General features: G+C 40.1%; 1 protein-coding gene across 1 annotated transcript in view; it reads left to right on the forward strand.

The window, feature by feature from the left end:
- The window catches only part of LOC148035220 (uncharacterized), a 104,863-nt gene extending 95,504 nt beyond the window's left edge, over positions 1-9,359 (forward strand). Inside the window, exons 5-7 of the mRNA XM_087680179.1 lie at positions 7,286-7,436; positions 7,524-7,640; positions 8,737-9,359. Of these exons, the coding sequence (XP_087536305.1) occupies positions 7,286-7,436; positions 7,524-7,640; positions 8,737-8,931 (463 nt within the window). The 3' untranslated portion in view covers positions 8,932-9,359. The remainder of the gene's footprint in view (positions 1-7,285; positions 7,437-7,523; positions 7,641-8,736) is intronic.
- Positions 9,360-23,107: the final 13,748 nt, after the last annotated feature.

Raw genomic sequence — 23,107 nt, forward strand, 5'->3', positions numbered from 1 at the left:
TGTGAGGCCGTTAGCATCCACCTGTGAGCTTGTCAGCAAAGCCACCTTGGCTCTGAAACGCGTACAATCTGTTGCTTGATGCTCAAAGTTGCGGTAGTACAAGCACTGCCCTGGTTGCCCAGTCACAATGACTTGCTGCCTAAAGGAGTGACCTCTTACCTCAATCTCTAGAAACTTTGGTATACTCTTTGTGTCTTTCACAGCCACTCATACCTTTTGGATTTCTGCAACTGTCACTATATCTGTGAAGGAGGCAGGAAGAACCGTGTCGAAGAGCCGTCCAAAGTCCTCCACTAACTGGCGGTACTCTACCACTAGTCCGGGGAAAAGTAAGGTGACTGGGCGTCTGAGAAATCTGTTGTGGAGCGCAAATGTCTCCATTGTGAAGCCACCATACTAGGGAACCATGTAAATGATCCCCTTCGTGGAGGCATAGGGCGAGCTCTCCACTAACTCACGAGTTGCTTCCACAGAGGTGAGTTGAACCATGAAGATCCCTCCGCCCATGAGGACTGCCTTGATCTGCGCTGTGCCAATGCGTAGCGTGGAGTGAAGCCAATTCCGAAGTTGGGCCCTGGATGGAGAGTGTGCTATTACCTGACCGAAAATCGTTGTTTCTTTAAGCTCCAACTCTGTGGCACAGATGGCTAAGAGTTGTTTCTCAGAGAGGACAACACGCAAGGTGTTTGACTGGGGGGCACTCGCAAAATGCACTGGCGTCTGACCAAAGGTTTTCATTATGCGACCCTGTTGAGGACCTACCAATCACACTATTGTGCTTCCCGGGGGGGGCGGGGGGGGGGGGGGGGGCGTGTTGCTGAACCAGAGGGAGATACGGCAGGGGGGGGTGGTCGATGGCGAGGAGGGTGAGGTGGATGCTCCTTTCTGGGGGTGGGGTAGTCATTGGTCTCCACGGATGGCCGGATCTCGACGGAATATGAGAGTGGGGGTTGTTGAATGGGGGCCGTACAACTATGGAGGCGGGAGCACTGCGCACCGCGGGGGGGGGGGGGGGGGGTGTGCCAATTACAAGCTTTGGGCTGCGCAAGAAGTCCTGGTGTGCTCAGCAAGCCCCGGGGGGGGGGGGATTGTGCAGTGCGTTAGGGTGGAGGGGAGGCACTGCAATGCGAGGGGGAGGGGGAGATAGAGGAAGAGCTGGCGGAGGAGGGGGGAGCTGGTGGGAGAAGAACGGGTGCAACGCGTCTGCTGTAGGGTAGTGCAGTGTGATTGGACAGAGGGGAGGAAAGGTTGGGTGGTGGAAGGAGGGGAAGGCGAATGCTGAGGGAGGCAGGGGAGGCTCTAGGTGGATGTGATGGCGGCGCTGGGTGGGCGCGACGACAACAGAACTGTGACGGGTTCTTTTGTGGCATAGCTAGTTGGGACACGAGTCAAACTGGAATGAAAGTGCTTTCTTGTTTGGATTATTGGCCATATTTAAGGTATGCTGATTTTGAACAATGTGATCATTGTATTTATGCTAAGCATGCTCAAACATCACATAAAAAATCTATTTCTCTAAAGTCTTCACCCTTAGAGTTGGTACATTCAGATGTATGTTAGATGCTAGGGTTATCTCAAGGGGAAAATAAGTATTTCGTTACTTTTGTTGATGATGCTACACGCAAAGTATGGATTTATCCAATATGTTGTAAAGATGAGGCCTTAGATAAATTTACAAAATTTTTGGCACTTGCTGAAAATCAGACCAGCAAGACATTTAAGTGTCTTCGCTCTAACAATGGTAGGGAATATGTGTGCAAAGCCTTTCAGGACTTTTGTGATAGCAAAAGGATTAAAAGGGAGCTCACCGCTCCTCACAATTCACCCCAAAATGGTGTTGCAGAGCGTATGAACATGACCATTCAAGACAGGGCCATACAATGTTGTCACATGCTGCTTTACCTCATGGATTTTGGGCAGAGACTGTTACGAAAAGTGATTAATCGGTCACTAAACAGGTCTTTTGGGGGGTGGGGGGGGGGGGGAGAGGATCAGAGTCCTACAAGAAGCGTGGTTGGGCAAGCCACCTTCGTATGCTTATTTGAGCACATTCGCAAGGAAGAATGCAAAAAACTTGAGCCAAAATCCTGCAAATGTATTTTCCTAGGATATGGTGATGAGGGTGAAATGGGGTATAGGTTATGGGATTCCGAAAAAGGGAAAATTGTGCGTAGCAATGATGTTATCTTCCAAGAAGATTGCATGTACAAACAACCTGAAAAGACTGAGGAAGTCAGAAGGGTTGTATTCTAGGAAAATGTATCAATAGGACAGCAAAGAATGCCCGCTGGACAGCAGCAAATACTTGCTGTAAATGGCCCTGAAAATGCAGGGAATGATGCTGAAAATGATGAACAAGATATTGCCCATGATGTACCACAATTTCAGCAAGAACAGATGCCTTTGGAACAGTCAGAATCGGTTGCACAACATGTTGAACCTGCATAACAACAAGCTGTTAATGCAGATTTGTAGGTTGAACAACCAAAAAATCTTGATCATTGGGTTCGTAGATCAACCAGAATGCAAAGACAGCTAGATAGGTTTATTCTTGGTGTCAATTATGCAGCTAATTATGTCATGTTGATAGATTGTGGTGAGCCGTCATGCTTTAGGGAAGCAATGGACAGAAAAGACATCAAGAAATGGCATAAGGCTATGCTGTTAGAGATGGAATCTCTCATGAAAAATGGCACTTGGGATTTGGTGCATTTTCCTAAAGGGCAAAAATTGCAAAGCAATGGACAGAAAAGACATCAAGAAATGGCATAAGGCTATGCTGTTAGAGATGGAATCTCTCATGAAAAATGGCACTTGGGATTTGGTGCATTTTCCTAAAGGGCAAAAATTGCTACCATGCAAATGGGTTTACAAAATGAAAGTCACTTGTAGTTCTTTGCCAAGATACAAAGCACGGCTGGTTGCTAAAGGATACAAGCAATAACATGGAATTGATTTTGATGAAATATTTTCTCTTGTAGTCAAAATGACTACTTTTGCAAACCATTTTGGGCTTGGTTGCATCTGAAGATATGGAACTCATACAGATGGATGTAAAAATAGCTTTCTTACATGGTGGTTTGCATGAGGAGATCTATATGCAGCAGCCTGAGGATTTTGTTGCAAAGGGGAAAGCGCACATGGTATGTAAACTCAACAAGAGTTTGTATGGGCTGAAATAGGCACCGCGAGAATGGTATCATAAATGTGATACATTTAATTCAATTGTTACAGGATGAGGAGATAATATATCAAATAGTCCACCCAAACATGCTTAGATGATTACTTTCTTTTTGCTTTGGGTGTTGAAACTCTACAATGATGGCTCTACCGCATCTATAGAGTTCTTGTTTCCCTTGCTTTCATGCTTATTGTGCAGTAGCTAGTTCTTGTTTCCTTTTCCGAAGTTGGGTGGATGCAAGCTCATCTACTATCCAAATCTTGGTTCCTTGTAGGATCTAGTTTGCTTCATCACCTCAGTCTTTTCTTGTATTGTTGTGTATTGCAAGTGTAGATGCTTTCCTTTAACCATGATTGAAGGATCTTTGAAGTCAATAAAGGGAATTTCCCCATGCATCTTTTTTTGTATGATTTCATGTTGTGGGATAAAAATGTCTTTCACCATCTTTTCATCCTCCAAGACCTTGACTTTATCCCAGGTTTTAGCTAGGCCCCCCTACTTTGATTTCTTTAGCAATCCATTCTTGCTACTATTTTCTTCAAGTTGCATTATGACTTCTTTTACTAGATTTTGTTTTTGTGGTTTAGATTATTGTACCTCATGGATGATCTTGTTTGTGATCTTTAGTTCTTGGTTGATTTGTTCCTCCAAATTCCGATCTTTCTTTTCTGTTTCTATCAGCTACTCTTTTAAAATTTTATTTTCTTCTTGTTGTTGGTGCTGGACCATATGCATTAGGTTCTTCTCCCAAGGGGAGGGCCTAGTGGTGGGTTTCGATGGGGGTGGTGCGAGTACCTTGGAGAAGCTTGCCGCCTAGTTGCCGTCTTCGTATGTAGATGGGCTTAGATATGAGGGGTTGTTATTTTTGTGCTATCTTGGTCATTTAAGAGAGCCCCTTGCCCTTAGATGGTAGGGGCTACTCTAGTCAAGGCAGTGGAATTGGCTAGGTGGTTGGTGATGATGGGAAGGATACACAATGGACTAGAGAGGTGAACAAATAGAAAGGCAGATGGTGTAAGAAAAGTGAATAAAGTCAAGAATTAGAAAGGCGGAGGGTCTGGTGATGGCCAAAAGCTAGTTGATGGGCAAACTAGGTCAATATATAACTGTAAAGCATGTGATGGGGTAGAATGTAAGTGAGAAATAGAGTAGAAGCAAGTGATGGGGCAAAAGCAGGGGATGGGGTAGGTGTTGATGGGTAGAGCAAATGACAAGTGGTGACCTAGAGCAAGCGACAGGGTAGAGAGAGAGAGAGAGAGAGAGAGAGAGAGAGAGAGAGAGAGAGGAGTCTTATCGTTTTCTCAGATTTTGGTGTGGTTGGCATAATTGGGTTACTCCGCATGCTTTTGTCTTGGACTCAACTGTAGGCGTTCAAGGGCATATTGCTAGAATCAAGGGTCTCCTGCATTGGCAATTAGATCTTATTCTATATGCTGATCTTCTCCTTTGGGAGGATTTGGTACCTTGGCATACAACAATCTTCTCTATTCAATTGCCGTGACTTTGTGTCTGTTTCTACATGATGGCCTAGAGCCATCCTGCATCTTGTAATCTTGTACTTTTTGGCGGTTAAGTCCTTTAGTCACTTTGTGTGATACTTAGAAGTCACTTTGTGTGATACTTAGAAGTCATGTAACTCTTGTATATGTTTTGTGATTAATACAATTATGTGTTATTGAGAGAGAGAGAGAGAGAGAGAGAGAGAGAGAGGCAGGTTGCAATATGCCCAAGTGAAGATAGCATGCACGATTGTGGATGCTAGTTTTGAAGTTGTTAATGCCATCAAAATCACCATTAGAGTTACTGTTTGAGAGGTGATGCAATATACCTGAAAATAACATCGTATGTGCAGGGTCCAAACTGTAGGAGATTGTTGCTGAGAATGGAATGGATTTAGGCTTTGTTAAACTATATATGGATTTACTTATGGATAGGGATCATGGTTGCCAAGATGAGGGTCCATAGGGAGGGGATTCTAAGATTAAAGCAGATGTGTGCTAAAAGTTCATGTAAAAAGAGCTGCAAATGGGGGATTCAAATACACATGTTGCTGTCCATTCGTTGCATAGCAGCCAGAAACATCAAAAAGGTTTAGAAACAAAATGTCAGAAACGTGTTTCATAAGTTTCTTTCAAGAGGGGGTTAAATAAGAAACACAAGTTTTTTTATATAGCATTTTTCAATAGTTTCAAATTGGGGGAAGAGGTTTACATCTCTCTGGAACTTTCTCTTAAACAAAAAGAGTCCTATTGAGCATAAGTAATAAAGCATAATAGATACAGCCAATTGAGAATAATGTGTTACAAATCCATGATCCATGATTAACTTATGTCAAACTTTAGTCTTTGGACAAGCTACACTATGATTTGAACCTCCAACCTCATGTTTTCTATGTGCACAACAGAAATGAAGTGTTTTTTGGTGTTGGGCAAAAAGACAATTAAAAAATCCCACATTTTTAATGCAAAGAAAGGTTTCACAAGTTTGACAAGCAAAGAAATGTGTTTCTTTGTTGCTAGGATTCATCTACATAGGAAAGAGACACGGCTTTTGTCCACATGTTATCCCATGCAAATGTTATTATGTAGTGTTAGGTGTGGCGCATGGAAGAAGGCCAATAGATTGTGGTTTGTGGTGGGTGAAGCTCCATGGTAGGTAGGTAGGTAGATAAGTAGGTATGTAGGGAGAGAGAGAGAGAGAGAGAGAGAGAGAGAGAGAGAGAGGACTGACAGGATGGAGCTTGCACGACTGTTTAGCCCCTCCGATTCCACCACCACCCTGCCCTCTTAATCGTGAGCTCGCCAGTTCTCATCTAGACTTGGAATGGCACTACTCTGCAATAAACCCTAGCGAGTGTGATTGAAATCGTTTGAGGGAGGGAGTGCCTGATCACACAGATTGGGTGCAGGTATACAGGACACACTTCCAGGTTGTGACGGCCCAGTCTTGGCCTATTGCTCCCAGACATATTTGCTTCGCCTGCTGCATGTCCTTTCTACAGGCTTGCCTTTGCACAAGCGCGCGCGCATGCATACTCTCACACACACACACACAGAGGGGGGGGCATGTAGACTCCAGCAACTCCAGACAACACTGTGCAGACAAGGAGATGCAAGATCTACAGACCTATGATTTCAGAAAGACTGAGAGAGATAGCATTGGGTGCCTGGCTGATCCTCATCGCGTTCACTTGTGAGAGTGAATCCAAGCTAGATGCGTGCATCCCTGAGCATGCCTGAACCAGTCAGGCAGGCGGGTGCAAACTAGTAGGCAGACAGGCTAGGGCAGCAGCGTGCTCCGGCATCAAGCAAAAGACGTCCCTTCCCCTACGGTTGAGTTTAATGCCTTCAATAATGCATTGGTAGATGCCTTGCATCCGGACATGGATGAGGATGAAAGACCCCAAGTTTTGACATGGAGCATGGTGAGCCCCTTGTCAAGTGTTCCAAGTGTATAGAGGCCTCCCCAGTGGAAGGGGCAAATGCATTGCCTTGCGGGGAATCGCAAACATTGCAATGTGCTTTAGAGATGGGTCACACTTTGTCCTCTGCTCAAGCAGCAAGGTAGTCAGATGACTCCCAGGACTTGGATTGGGAGCATCTTTTGGAATTCCCCAACACCTTGCTTGGGGAGTATGTCCACCTCACACCACAACTGACATTATGACTACTGTGGAGTTACCGAATGAACCGCCGGTTATTACACGTCACACCACAACTGACAAGATGATTACTGTGGGGTTAACAAATGAACTGCTGATGCCACCTAAATGTGTGAGTGCATGCACACGTGCGCCCGCGCACACGCACACACAGAGTGTGTGTGTGTGTGTGTGTGGGTGTGTGTGTGTGTGGGTGTGTGTGTGTTGAGAGGCCTTCTCCATTGTCAGCTTGAGATCATTGAGCTAGTAGATATTTTTCCTGGACAGGATTTACTTTCTTGGTACACTGCAGTTTGTTCAGTCTCCTTGTGGGTTGTACAGACAGTTTGTCCTTCTTGTCATGTTGTATTTCTGAAGTTTGTGTATTTACCCTTCACGAGAGAGAGAGAGAGAGAGAGAGAGAGAGAGAGAGAGAGAGTTTTGATGTTTTAGTCGTAGTGCAGAACCCAGAAGGCCCTGGATAGAGAGCTTGAGGTTATGCAGAAGAAAAAGAGTTTTATGGCAGATATGGCAAAAGCTGAAGCTACATTCAACCAGCAAGCATGGGAGCAAGAGTCAAGTTTGCAGGAGAAGCAACACCGTGAGAAGATGCAGGTAACATGGAAACCAGAGCAAAGTTATTCTGAAGGTATGCTTGAAGTTTATGAATTCCATATGATGTATAGTAATATTGTTTTGCAGCTCATGGAGGAGGTCAAACTTGAAAGAGAGAGGATTTTGAAGGAGTGGTTGGATAAGCAAGAGGCTCTGAAGAAAGATAAGCAAGCTGGTGAACAGCTTGAGAAAGAAGCAATGCAGGTTCGTAAGTCAGTGTGCTTATGCTTTCCTGTCTTTGTTTTAGTTAGATTAGTTGATTTTGGTTTGTTTTAAAAGGGTCCATTGGTTATTTAGCTCACATTTCAACAGAACTCAGGGTAACCACCATAAGGCACAGATAGTGGCAGTGGTGGGCTTACTTTAGATCCAGCAATTCAATGCTATGGTAGACTCCGGCAATGCACTTAGAACATTCTTGCCTACTCATCCCTCTGCTTCCCAGGGAAAGAGAGAGCTGAGTAGGCCAATCTGTTAGAAATGTTTTTTTTTCAAAACTTCAAAGTCAGTTCGTAGCCAACTTCTCTGGGAGAGCTACTAGTTTTCATCAATGATGGCTACTGCTTTTCATCAATGATGCAAAAACCACCATTCGGCTAATGCTGTGTATCAAAGTGGACAGCTATGTTCACATCGTGTGTCCCAGTGTTTTTTGGGTTCACCTATCCTGGTGATGCGGCGGATGTTCACATTGAATGTTTGTTTCAGTCCCAGTTCCTGCCCACCCAAAGACTCAGGTAGGGTCACTGAGGGGGATCCAAGTGCAAGCTTATTCAGCTTGCAAATATGGTAGCATGCGTCGCTGTACTCCCTTGGTTAATATTTGGGGTGTCGGTGGGTGTGTTATCCTGAAAAAGAGAGGGGTACTAAATTTTCACTACTAACCAGAATTGCTTCTTTTCGGCACTATGTAATGCAGAAAACATGTGCAATGTTCATGCAAAACCAAGGTCTAGGGTCAAGTGAATTGTGGAATTTTGGAAAAAAGACCTTGAAATCTTTGGAGAGGGGTGGAATTGAAGAGTCTGTGTGACCCAAAAGACCTGCAAAATCTGGGGAAAGGTTGAAGGTTTTTGCATTGGCTCCAAAAAACCTGCACATTGTCACGGTTGAAGGTTTTTGTATGAGAAAATGTTCTTTCTTAGTGAACTATGAACATAAGGGCATGTGGTCAACCAGAGGCTCTACTTTTCTGCTTTTCTGCTTCTGATAGGGCTTATGGTTCTTTTTCTTGCCTTGTGTTGCTCTCTGGACTCGAGACTGACATTGGATTTTGTTTCCATGGTTTCTGCTATGACAGACCCCTGAATGCGCTGTATGCTTGGATCAGCTCAATGATAAGAACAGGGCATATTTCAGACCATGTGGGCACGCAAATATCTGCTTGAGTTGTGCATTAGGGATCTATGCAGACCTCAAACAACGCATTTGCCCCATTTGTCGAGAAAAGATCACTAAAAAACCCAAGCTATTACCCTCAAAGTTGTTCTTCTGATGCATAATCTGTTATCTGATGAGTCAAGAGGACATTTGTAAATTTTCCTTGAGACCGTTCCAAACTGTATTTGCGCTCCATACTCTCTCTCTCTCTCTCTCTCTCTCTCTCTCTCTATAAATTGATGACAGATCAATCTTTTGATGTCTTTGGAATCTTCACTTACCACACTAATTTTCTGGTGTCCTGCAGATACAACTCCATCTAAAGGGTCATTTATGTCTATATTGCACAAGATCTATATCTCTATATCTATTTTTTGTTTTGCTTGTGGCTCTGGTGATCTGTAAATCTCTAAGGGGTGTGCCACACCTAGCTCATGCTAGACTTTGTGGGAGATTTACCAGTAGACATGGTGTGACATGTTTTTTCGTCTCACCAAAAATACGGCTACCTGTACTCTGAAACAATAGTCAAGATTTTAGGTGTGATACCACCCTAAAATAATCTCTAGCCTCCCTGAACATATTCTCCTCCCTTCCCAGTTTTTAATGCTTCACGTGCACACCCGAGAGAGAGAGAGAGAGAGAGAGAGAGAGAGAGAGAGAGAGAGAGAGAGATGATGATGATGATGATGATGATGATGATGATGATGATGATGATGATGACGGCATGACATGTTTTTTTGCCTCACCAAAAATATGTCTACCTTTACTTTGAAACAATAGTCAAGATTTTAGGTGTGACACTGCCCTAGAATAATCCCAAGCCTCCCAAACGTTTTCTCCTTCCTAGTTTACACACACACACACACACACACACACACACACACACAGAGTCAATTTAGATATTGAATTTTAAAATGGGAGAACTTATCTCACAACTTTTTTGTCCCAAAATTTATAGATAAGTTAAATAGTTTTTCCTTGCTGTCTTTTTAGTTGAACATATAAAATGTTTTGTTTAAAGGTTAAAACATGTACATGTGGTTTGTGTGTAGTCTATAAAGACCACAATACACATGTAGATATATGCACATACAAACGTATATGCATGATGTATGAATGCATACACATGCATACATACACACAAATGCATGTTTACACGCATGTACATGTCTGTACACAAGTGCGCACAAACACAATGTATCATAGGGGTGAAACCCACACATACTTCTAACACAGTTATGCAAATTGCACAATATACTTAATTGTGGTGGTGACCTTGATGCTTCTACAAAAGATTGTGGACTAAGTTTGCTCTCTCTCTCTCTCTCTCTCTCTCTCTCTCTCTCAAAAATCCCAAGCTTGCACTCCAACCTCTAGAATCACCATATGTGTTTTTCCTTGCTATGTGCTATTTTGGTCCAAATGTTTAACATTTTGCTCACCACGTATACTTAAAATCTTGGCTGGCTTGATATTGATGACACTCTTTTTGTCTTAGCACATACACACACTCACCCATCTCTCTACCTAGTAAAGATTTCCATGTATGTAGTTACAATTATAGCTTCCATCTAAGATAGTTTAATAACGCTCACTTACCTTATCATTGGTTTAGACCCAAATTTATTGTAAACCATAATACCATAGTTATAGTTACTATAGTTTCATCATAGCACTAGTCTTTAACAAACACATACACACATATCTTTACCTTGGCATATCTTGTTTCAATTAAACCTATTCCCATGATTATCATAATATTGATACCTCAATAGTATAATAATTGGCTCCTATAGGTTAGCTCTAATTCTTCTCATGACTTTGATGCTTCATGACCATAAAAGCTTGCTTTTTTGTATAATCACTTCTATACAAATGTTTTAAAAATATCCCTATGTCACTCATAAAGACAACTATTGGTAAAAGGAATGTTAATTATAGCATAAACTTTATTAATCCACATCCTTACTATAAAATAATTAACTAACTCGATCTCAACCCCTCTAAATTCAATCAGCTCATACACATGTAATGCCAAAATAAAATAAAAACTCATTAGAAACCCCCCTTTCCCTTAAGCCTATTTAATCCACATCTTTACTATAAAATAATAAACTAAACATGATCAACTCATACACGTGCAAACCCAAAATTGAAAAAAGCTTTCTTTTTCCCCAGATCATGCTAGTAATGATTATTCAATTCATTTCCTTCTCATCTTTTGTCAGCAGCTAACATTCGCAGTATGATAAACATATTTTCTTATCAATAAATCGAATACCATTCTTGTACCCTTTGTAGATTATATCCTCTCTTTGGTCTCATTACGAAACACCTTCCTATATCTATAAAGTCCAATTATCATAAAATGGTAATTAATAATCCACCACCCCTTGCCATAATCATTTCATCCCTTTCCCACACCTTCATTCTCAAAAGCTTGTACTGACCAAGGTTATAATGGCCTTCACTAAGGTTATAATGGCCTTCACTGGGCATTATAACCATGGTCAACACCCTCATGTTTTGTTTCCACCTATAAACATGGAAACCTTGCAAGGCATCTTACTCTCCAAGTCACGCTTCAACCACAATGTATCCTCTACTTTTTGTAGCAATCTAGTAACTTGTATGAGAAGTGACAAAATACAATGCTCCATCCCATGAAACTGTGGGCATTGGCCACATAAATGACTATGAACCAAATCAAGACATTTTGATCTTTTACTCCCAATACCTCATTTATAGGATGCTTTTCTTTGGTTTTCAAAGAAACAGATGCTAACAAAAGGCAATATAAAAAATTTAAAGACAAAAATGGTAGTTCAAATGACACAAAACTTGCATGCCAGTGATTGACATATGTCCCAAATGGTGATGACATGATGAAACATATGGTTGTATAGTGACAATTATATTATGGTCTAGAATTCATGATGCTCCATGAGTTCAAGGCGTAGTTCTAAGACATGTCGTTATCCATGGCAACTAAGAATGCATTGCCCAAAGATACAAAACATCACCATCATCATTGCTACATGCATTTATCTCCTCTATCATTGCCTTGTTTTTCTCTTCCTTTTTGCCATTAGCCCCATTTTTCTTTTTGTCATTTTGCTTGTTCTTGCACTTATAACAGCCCTATTTTATATATCCCTTCCTGTTTTACAAAAGAAACATTCTTGATCATTTTTTGCTACAAGAGTCACACTTGGCATTTGACCTTCCTCTCACCATAAGTGCATTGGAGCTCTTTGATGCTACATTGTTTTTTTTTTAAAAAAAAATCACCTCGTCAATGAACAAACTACTCTCAACATTGGCATTCACATGACCACTTGCAACAAGTGGAAAGTTACTAATGGTAGTCCTGAAAGTATCCCAAGTCTCGAGCAAGGTGACTAACAAGAACATGGCCTTCATTGAATCATGAAAGACAATCTTTTGAGATATTTGAAAATGGTGTTGAACTCATTAAGGTGATTAGACATTAAAGTCCTCTCCATGTGAAGATCAATGAGTATTTAAAGATAATAAACTTGTAAGGTCACCCTTTTTTTTTTGCAATTCATCAAGCTTTTTCTATACACCATATGCACATGTACCTTTCACATTAAAATACATGGACTTTAAGAGTGTCAACATAATATAAGCTCATCCAATTCCTCCCATACATCTGCATCCATGTCCTCAGGCTTAATGATTGGCTTCACTGGCTTCTTTTAGGCCAATAAATTATAGATTTGTTCTTTGGTGTATAAAAAGTTTGTTCCATCAAGCTTTTCAATATTGACAAAAGTATTTCTACAAAGAAAAAAGCAGATATATCCAATTGCAAGCTCAAAATAAACCAACAGATTGTAAAAATAGAGCGTCCTAAAAGCCTAGCACAGCTATCCAAATATCAAATCACTGTAAAATTGATACAAACATTTTATTTTAGCACTCTCAAAGGTATATAAATTTTCTACAATCTTTCATAAGTGTTTTAGTTATCTTTTGAGCACAAGAAAGTCATGGATACTAAGTATATATAAATTGCTTTCATAAATTAATTTCAACATGTGTAATCTCTCCAAAATGAGCATAAACCAACATGGAACATTCTTCAACATAACAAATACATGGAGAACAGTGTACAATTTAAAGCCAAGAGTACTCTAGGGGTCTCCAGATGCAAAGTACTCATTGTTGGTGACTGTTGTTTGAATTTTACAAAAGTCTAAGAGCCTTCAAGTGTGAATTAGCCATTATTTCTCAACTAATATTTGAATTTTATAGAAAGGTTTCTATGACAAAATAGATGCCTTGTAGCTTTAAGAACATAAAAAAGGTTTGAAAATTATATAAGCAACCCAAATGAGCAAAATGCATCAATACATGTTGCTTTGAGCATAAATAACCTCTTCATGTATCTGGATCAATAACAGAGTCCATAGACATTGCAATCTCAGGAAATCATCAATTCTCTCTCTCTTTCCTTTTATCTATCACAAACATAAGCATAGCCTTTGTTTAAGGCTCTAGCTTGAGCCCTATGCTTAAGTTCTCTTCTTGTAATATGGTGTACTACTGCCTTGCTTAAGTAGGCCATGTGCTTACACACATCAAAACCATGTACCAAAATATCTTTTTGAGCATCCAAAGCCAAGTTGTTTTGTTTCAATCCTAACTATTTACCTAAATCAATGCCAAAATGGACTATTGTTATTCCAAATTAAGCTTCAAGGCTCACATGCCTGCTTGACTTAGACCTAGATTCTAGCAATGAGAACAGTACCTCTATCAATGTCTAGGCAACAAGCATCAAAGTCAAAGGAGAAGCTCAAATCCTTCATCTTCATGTGACCAAAACTTCACTCCTTGTACTTATCACTTCAAGCATGAGCTCCCATGAATACCAAATGTTGCTCTGATTCAAATTGTTGAGAGGGAAACAATGGTAGGATATGAGATAGAAGCTATGGAGTGCCAGAGGGTTGACAAAGAGAGAAGGACACAAGAGAGTTATCTATGTGGTTACAAAATGCATGGTATCCTTATTCTTTGTTATCTTCACTTATATATGATTGCATAGTATATACTTATAGAAGGGGTATCGACCCGTCGACTATAGACCATTGGCCTTTATTCAAAGAGTTTTAACTAGATTATTTTATGTGGTACTTCTCCCTTGAACCTGCTACTATATGAATAGTTTGGTCTTTAATGTCGGTTGGTTTTTAAAACTATAGTAGTAGTAATGTATGCTGCCTGGGTACCAACTCCAAGCACGTAGATTGAGATATGCTATAAGACTAGGTCTTTGATTCTATTAGTTGGCATAATCTTAAATTGAAAAGCTATTACTGAATAAATAGGTGTCTTGAGAGCAATTTATTTATCATGCTTCTAGTGCATTTGTGTTAGTCATGATAGGTTAGTATCAGTATTGCATTTGCAACTTTAATTGCATGGACAAAGTGGATAAAGGGGGACAACTAATCCTAGCAGATGAATTGCTCATCCTACCAAATATGAATTTTTAGATTCTTATTTGTATAACCTTGTATAAAGATTGGACAGTGCCACCCTCATGAGGCTTACATGAGCTAGACTATCTATATAGATCGTAGGCTTGTGATATAGGCTTGGACTGAGCTCTGTTTGCCAATATGGTTTCATCCTCAAATGCAATCGTGCAACATTACAAAATACAAGCAATAGGGATTGACATGGTGGTATGGCATATCAGTACTATTGATGATTTGTGATAATAGTTTTAGCCGTTTGAATAAAACTTCACTATAGTACAAATGCATAGCATAAGCATAGGCTCAATCTACATTTGGACCTTATTAGAATTTCCCCTTCCTTTTTATGATAGGATGGTTTATGATTTTAATGTAACTAATACAATAATCTATCTTTTGGAATTGTGTAACTAAGTTTTATATGGATGGATGAAAGCATATTTTGGTGGTACATTATGGACTATCAAGTATACTATCTCTTTTTGGTAAAGCACAATTCAAATTTCATTTTTTAGTCTTATTTGTGAATTCTTTTTCCTTGTTTAAAAAAACACATTTGATTTGTAACAATTTTGGACATATTCCACAACAATTTTCTAAACATGCTCTGTTTGTGTGTGTGCATGGGTGCATGCATGCATGTGTATGCATCACAGCGCGCTCGCACACACACACACACACACACACACACATGTATGTGTGTATTCACGTGTATGTGTTGTGTTGTCACCTTCCATAGTCAATGTTGTAGCTCTCTCTCTCTCTCTCTCTCTCTCTCTCTCTCTCAAAATATCACCTTCCACAGTCAATGTTGTAGTTATTCCTTTTGGCTCCCTCTCTCTTCCTTCCTTTCTCCATGTGTGTGTGTGTGTGTGTGTGTGTGTGTGTGTGTGTGTGTGGCATTGTCAACTTTCATTGCCATCTCCTATATCCTTATCTCGTTGTACTTCCCATAAATTAATCCAACATGGATAATCTACATGGTAGCTTTTCATTCAAGATAAATTGACCCGTTGAGAATATGGAAGGTCTCTCTAGCATGGATATTGTCCAAGGTGTTGTTGAATCCATAAATTGGACTATGGAGAGGAACTCAAACATTCTTAGGATGGAAAATGGTCTCAAAGTAAGAGAGCTTCTATGCATGACTACTAGGGTGCTAAGAAAAGAGAATAGAGAGTAAAAGAAAACTAAAGCAATATGTCAAAAGGTCATCTTCAATGGATGAAGCAAAGCCAAGACAATATATATATTTAACTGTGGGAAATTCATTTCAAGTAGTCATGTATCATCCAACTTTTTAGGATCTGCAATCATTGATAGGTAATGTTGAGTCCACTCTTCTATCTAACATTTGTAATTATACTTAATAATGTTGATGTCATAATACAAATAAACCATACAAGAACAATGAATAGTTTGGGTATTCATTGGAGAAACATTGATGTAGCCACTTCTCATCTTGAGATAAAAGATGAGGAAGTTTTGGCATTGAATACTTGTCAAAGAAAATTTCCTCAATGCAACATATCATAGGTGAAGTAAGTGATCTAATGTATGCCTTTTGGGGCATGCGAAATCAAGCTTTCCCCAACAAAAGGGATATATGTTGGAAGACAATTGGAGGAAAAATTGTTATAAAGCATCCTGTGCATCTTCTTGATGACTCTCAAGTTAATTCAATATCCTTATTTAGTTTGAGTACTAGCACATTTCTAGTATTCTACTGATTTGAAACTTTATATTGCCATCGTCAAATGATAGGGTAGAATGGCTCTAGTCACCTATTATATTTATGGTACAATATCAGAACTTTTATGCAAAGTACCAAATTGATAATGCACTGTACCAAATGAGTTCGAGCACTCTAGGGCATTCCTTAGTATAACATCAAAAGGATACTATAAAGTACCAAGTGCTTCTGTAAAGTACCGAATTGGTACTCATTTTCCCTAGTACAGTACCAAAAGGATAATGTAAAGTCTAAATTTGTACTAAGTTTCAAATTGATAGTCTAGAGTACCAAATGTCTCTAGAACTTTGCTATGTTTCCTATAATAGCACCAAATGGTTCTATCAAGTATCAAACTAATGTTGTATGGTACCAAATGGAAGTACCAAATGGCTCAAGTGCTTTGTTATATTTCAAAACATAGTACCAAATGGGTTTTAGAATGTACCAAATTGGTTTTTATGACTTGGGTTTGTATAATATTAAAAGGGATACCAAATAGATCTAGTACTTTGTTATTTTTCCTAGTTTAGTATGAAAATGTGTCTCTAAAGTAGAAAATTGGTTATGTATAGTACTAAATTGGGCATGTATAAAGGGGATTATTGATTAAGTCTATTATTATGTCATATTTTTTAGCATATTAGTATAATTCTTATGTAAAGTCTCAAATTGGTACTATAAATTTCCAAATTGATACTATAGAGTATCAAATGGATACTATAAAGTTTCAATATGGTATTGTAAACTTCGAACTTAGTACTTTCTAGTGCCAAATTAGGATTTCAAAATGTTCTAGTATAATATCAATAAAAATTACACCCATGAGTTTCAATGTGTAATATCATAGGTTGAGTTATACCATATATTCAAAAGGGCCTATTGAGAAGTACAAATATCTCTCAAATACTTTGATGCATTAAAGCCTTACTTTGTCTAGAAATTAAACTTGGAGCATTATATCTATTGTTGTGTATATGTTCAAATGAGATATTTTAAGGAGGCATTTAATCAGGTTCTACAAAACAAGTTTGGGCATCATGAAAAGAATCATGTTTGCTAATGTTTCATCTATTGTGTAGAAATTATGATCCAGGTCAGTGTGCATGGAAAATGTAGTATATCATTGTATTGTCAATATGTGGGAATCACTTATGTGTCCAAAGCCTCATGATTCAAAATACCATGCAAAAAATGCTTGTTTGAGAATTGTGGTAGATGTGGCATTAACATATTAACAATGTATGCTGATAATAGGGAAGTGGCTATGAAGATCTTCATAGATGTTTCAACAAGTGGATGCATGTGGGGTTGAGAAGAAAAGAAAGGACGGTGCAACAAATGAGAGCCTCACTTTTATTGACTTGTTCTCCTCTCATCCTAGGAGCTTCATCAAGCATGGCTTCATTTTTTATGGCAAGCATTAAAATTTCAAGAGTTCTTGATGAAGGTTCCATTTTATGCTATTTTAGTTATTAACTTGTATAGAATTGCTCATTTAAGGTGCAAAATGAGATACAAATCTCATACTACTAGAATCAAGTTACGATACTCATATAACTTAGATCAAGATGCAAGAGATGTTATGGGAAAGACACATTTTTATATATTTGATGATTAGTTTTACGAAACTTTCTTTGTACAATGTTTTTTTCTCCATGACAAGTATTTGAAATAGAAAGGCTAATCTTTACAACATCACTAGGTATGGTTAGCTAGTGCAACATCTCAGTTTTGCTCTTGAAGTCCTTTCTACTTTGTGGCTAGGTATTACCACTTGTCAAGTTTATAGACAATGCGTAACTTTTCAAAGTTAAGACATGGAAAATGGGAACATGATGGAGTTGAGGTGGTCATAAAGAGAACCCTCACTCATGAGGAGTGAAATCAAATGACTAGCCTATGAAGTGTGTAGCTAATGTAGTTAATTATGTAAATAAGAATTTCAGCATTGAGATAAGGTACATGTAGTACACAAAGTTTTTTGGGTAGTCTCCCAGTATGATATGTAATGAGATGAGCAATAGACTGTGAGCATTTTGCAAGCTCATACTTAATTCATTACATTGATGAATATTCAAAGGAGAATACAAGATTTGTATTATATTGAATGCTCTTATGTTTTTGTGATTCATGTATATATGGACAATGGAGGAAATGCAAGAATTGACAACATATACAATAGATAAGAGAAATTTATGCAAAGAGTGATTATAAGAGCATCTATATTTTTCCAAAAATCTAGAGCTACAAGAAGAAAAAATTGCAAAGATAAGCAAAATGATGAAAAACTTGATTACTCTCACCGGAGAGCTTCAATGGAAATGAAAATTTGCCAAAATGAAGAGTAAAAGTGATCTACTGCTCAATTTCTGGGTCAAATTGATTTTGTGAGAGAAAAAAATGGAAAAATCACCAAAAAAGGGATACTCAAAATTTGTACATTATTCATTCCTCCCTCTTTAAAAACTCCTCGTTATTTTTTTAATCAAAGATCCAAGATTTGGAGAGAGAAGATTTACCCTCCATGGATATCATTATCCAACCTTCCTATGGGACAATTCAAAAGGCCTAGCTATTAAACAATAATATTCGTTGATGTAACATGTCCACTAGAATCATCCAGGACACATCTTAGCAGTCCATTGGAAAGGATGTCTAGAAAACTCCACCTGGCATTCCCATGGAATGTTACGGGCTTTGCGATCTAGGTCTTTCCGCGTCTGCCACGTAGCGGAAGTATCCTAGCCGTTCCCACTTAGGATCGATCAAAATTAGGGTTATCCTGATTGGTCATTACCTAACAGCAATTAGCGTCGGACCCAAGCGAACTACTTTACGTAGAAACGCCAGGTCCAAAGCGGATTCACGCTGCACTTGGTTCAAGGGGAATGGGAAACGAGAGGGATGCAAAAGCTCAACCTCTTTGCCATAAGGCATAGTCCCATTCCCCATGGATACCAGGGGATGATCCTCCCGTAGCTACTCCTTGGACTTTCTTAGGCGGCATCGCAGTTCGATCGTGAAGGCAGCTTCTACTCTTTCTTCCGGATTTCCACCGTCTCTCTTTCGAGGCAAGAAGTCGATCAAAAAGTTGACCACCGGAAGGGATAATAAGACCTCTAAAATCCTAGCTTCTTCGGAGAGAAAAAGGTTCGTAAGCTTAAGGGATAAAAGATCTATAGGATATAATCACGGTGGAAAGATTATGTGTGAGCGTGGCTTCACAAACATCTATGAAAGCCCTTGGGATATCTTTGGCAAGGGAATGGAAGGATTTGGGAGTTTTTCAAACCCAAAGGAAAAATTGAAAAATAACACAAGGGTTTATAGTTGGGGAAAAAGTTGTGTACGGGGTTTAGAAAGGGCTTAGGAGTGTACAAAAGAAAAAGAACATATAAGGGTAAAACATGGGGTCAAACACAAGACGGGACTTATGGTTTTAGGCACGGGGATTAAGGGTTTTCTCCTCCTAGAGTAAGGTGAATTTTTAAGGGACTTGGCTTTAATGCACCCCGGAAAAGGGTTAATCGTACCTCGGAAAAGGCTTAAGTCTACCCCGGAAAAGGGGTTAATGCACCACGGGAAAGGGGGCTTGGGGGTTTAAAAGCCCGGGGGAGGGGGAATGAAAATTCACAGGAAGGGATATGAGGGGGTGAATGGGGGCTTGATTAGCCCCCCCTTAGAAAGCTTCCACTTCCTTTATCATGTGGCAGGAGGGGGGAAAAACAATCTGCCGGGGGGGGGGGGGAAATGGGAAATCTAACGGTGGCGCTGTGAAGAGGGAAGTTGGAGGAGATAGGCGGCAACGGCCGGCTGGTGGTGGCAACAATCGAGCAGGGCGGCGTGTATCTTCTTCTCCTCCTTCCTCGTTAACCGTGCGACCCTCCCTCTTTAAATAGGGGAGGGGAGGGAATCCTCCCCCCTTGCCTGTCACCATGGATGGCGAGGGGCCTGAGCAAGCTCCAGCGAGGAGCTTGCTGCCCCCCCCCCCCCTTCTATTCCGTATCAGATTGCGGCATCACGGCTCAGCTCATGCGCCGCCATGAATGGCAAAAAACAATTTTTTTCTTTTACTTATTCAATATATTACATTCTCTCCCCCTTAGAAGAATCGAGATGTCCTCATCTCGAGATAAACTTGGGGATGTTGATGGTTGAGAGTGCCTTCATCTACCCAGGTGGCATCCTCTTCAGAATAATCTTTCCATTGGACGAGGCATTCTCTCAAGGTTCTAGATCTTAACTGTCTCTCCCTAACATCTAAGATCCTATCCGGCCTTAGTTCAAGGACTCCTTGACTAGGCATTACAATTTGTTGGTCATCAAGTACATGGTTAGGGTTGGGTACATATTTTTTCAATAGGCTGATATGGAATACATTGTGAATCTTTAGGTTCTCAGGGAGTTGCAATCTATAAGCATTGGGTCCTAGGCATTTGAGGATTTTGTACGGCCCACAATATCTTGGACTTAGCTTCTTGCAATCTCCTAGGGATAGAGAACTCTTTTTAGGGCGTACGCAAATGAAGACCATGTCTCCTTCTTCGAAGACTCTTTCTTTACGCTTCAAATCTGCGTATGCCTTTTGTCTATCCTTGGCCGCTTGTATGTCTTGTCTTATTGACTTTATTTGATCATCCATGTCTTCCAACATCTGTCTTGACGCTTCAACCCTTAGGGTTGGATCAGAAAAGTTTAGAGGACTTCGACAATCATGACCATATAATGCTTGGAAAGGGGTCATCTGAATGCTTTGCTGGTAAGAAGCATTGTATGCAAATTCTACCAAAGGCAAGTATTGAATCCACCTCTTGGGTTCTCGAGAACAGTATGCCCTAAGCATATCCTCGATGACTTGATTTACTCGCTCTGTTTGGCCATCCGTTTGGGGATGGTAGGCGGTGCTAAAACAGAGTTGAGTCCCAATAGCTTCAAAGATAGCTCTCCAAAAGTGTGATGTGAAGAGAGAATCTCGATCACTAATGATTCTTCTGGGTAAACCATGTAGCTTGAATATCTCTTTGATAAACAATCTTGCAATGTCGGAGGCTTTATAGTTTGTCTTTACTGGAATAAACATGACCTGAAATACCAAAAACTTGTTCCACGCTTTATAATTCTGCAAGACATCATTGAAGGTAAGAAAATGTTTGGACATCAACAATTTCTTTACTTCATTTTATTGAGATCTCATAAAAACAATTCCGTCGTTGGTCGGCTCTGATACCAACTGTAACGTGTCCACTAGAATCATCCAGGACACATCTTAGCAGTCCATTGGAAAGGATGTCTAGAAAACTCCACCCGTCATTCCCATTGAATGTTACGGGCTTTACGATCTAGGTCTTTCCGCGTCTGCCATGTAGCGGAAGTATCCTAGCCGTTCCCACTTAGGATCGACCGAAATTAGGGTTATCCTGATTGGTCATTACCTAACAGCAACTAGCGTCGGACCTAAGCGAACTACTTTACACAGAAATGCCAAGTCCGAAGCGGATACACGCTGCACTTGGTTCAAGGAGAATGGGAAACGCGAGGGATGCAAAGCTCAACCTCTCTGCCATAAGGCATAGTCCCATTCCGTTCCCCTGAAATAGCGTAAATCGGTTAAGACATAACTCTAGGTCCACGCTTTCGTTGTTCTTGTCTTTTGACGATCATCCCGCTGTTCTTCAAGTTTTGAGAAGAGTTCCCGACTGACCGGGACCACCCAACCGTAGGGCGGACCCATGGCCTATCCTCCGCACTTTCCTTGGTTTGTTTTAGTTATGTAATTATCTAACACATTAATTTGATATGTAACAATCAGCTTCTTTAATTAATCCGTTAAGCACTGGTTCCTTTACGTAATCTTATCACGTGACATAGAAAAACAATATCAAACAAGTTCTTTATTAACATATCATCATTTTTATCTTTGAAATACAAGGAGTTTCTGCCTGTAGGCTTGTCCATAATCCGCCCGAAGGCTATCCAGTAATCCACAGGGATCACTATTCCAAGCTTCTGCCCGTAAACTAGTATGCGGGCCTCGAGATCCAATCCCGAGTCACGTTAGCCTCTTGTGTAGGACCCGGAAGGCGAGGGATTTACGGCCAGAGCCCCCCCTGGCACCCAAGCGTCCTCTTGCGCCAAGTAGAGGTCAACGGAGAGACTCTCGCGACAGGTTCGTTCCACGTTCCCGGCGCAGTCAACAACCCCCTTGGTTAGGGTCAGGCATGTAGTCGGGGGTAACTGAAACTGCCTCTCTCTTCAGGCCTTCATCCTGAAGTATAGGTATTCATTTAATTTGTAATTCATAAATCAAACAGTGCTCTAAAATCTCTAGCAAGCACAAACATTTCCATTAATCGACCGTGTTGTCTGGCAAACTCCTAAGGAATTATTCTTTCCTTTTGAGTGTATCAGCACTCATTCCAAGGTGTCATGCAACTTGGCGAGATCCTTTATATTCCGGTTTATTGCGTACCTTATTAACCCAACTTGGTCAACCCTAAAGTTCATTAGATACTTTAGTTTTCAGTTTATAACTTTCCTTATTTAGAACGATATTATCCAAGAATACGTCCTTTTTTGAGATAATTTGCGTAAGGATCTGCCATCCTTGTTGAGGGTGTTTACCCTTTCTCCTTGTGAATAAATCACAAGACTAAATGACTTCGTACTTGCTGCACAAGTCCTGCGATGAAATAATCTGTTTTAGATTCTTTAAGTTGACATATGTCGGACCTAGGGTCTCTTTTTAAGAACCTTAGGGACAACTCTAGTTCATTTACCTTTACGAAATTAATTGACCCTACAATGAGGGAAGGTAGTCAAGTGCCTAAGGTATACGTGTTTCTTTGGTCTTTAAGGCATGTTTTGTAGCATGGTATTTCTAAATTTAGATTGATTTGGCTATCTTTTGGAAGGAAATATTGATCACCTCGGCACGATTTGTTATCCTTGTGACAATTGATTTTTCAGTCCTAAATTTTATTGCTTTGTGGTAGGTAAATTCAATTTAATCTTCCATTTTCCTTGCAAACGAAACTTATGCC

Source organism: Lygodium microphyllum, chromosome 6 (assembly GCF_053477565.2).
Source record: "Lygodium microphyllum isolate KBCC chromosome 6, Lygodium_microphyllum_v1.1.10, whole genome shotgun sequence".
In the NCBI taxonomy this organism is placed as follows: domain Eukaryota; kingdom Viridiplantae; phylum Streptophyta; class Polypodiopsida; order Schizaeales; family Lygodiaceae; genus Lygodium; species Lygodium microphyllum.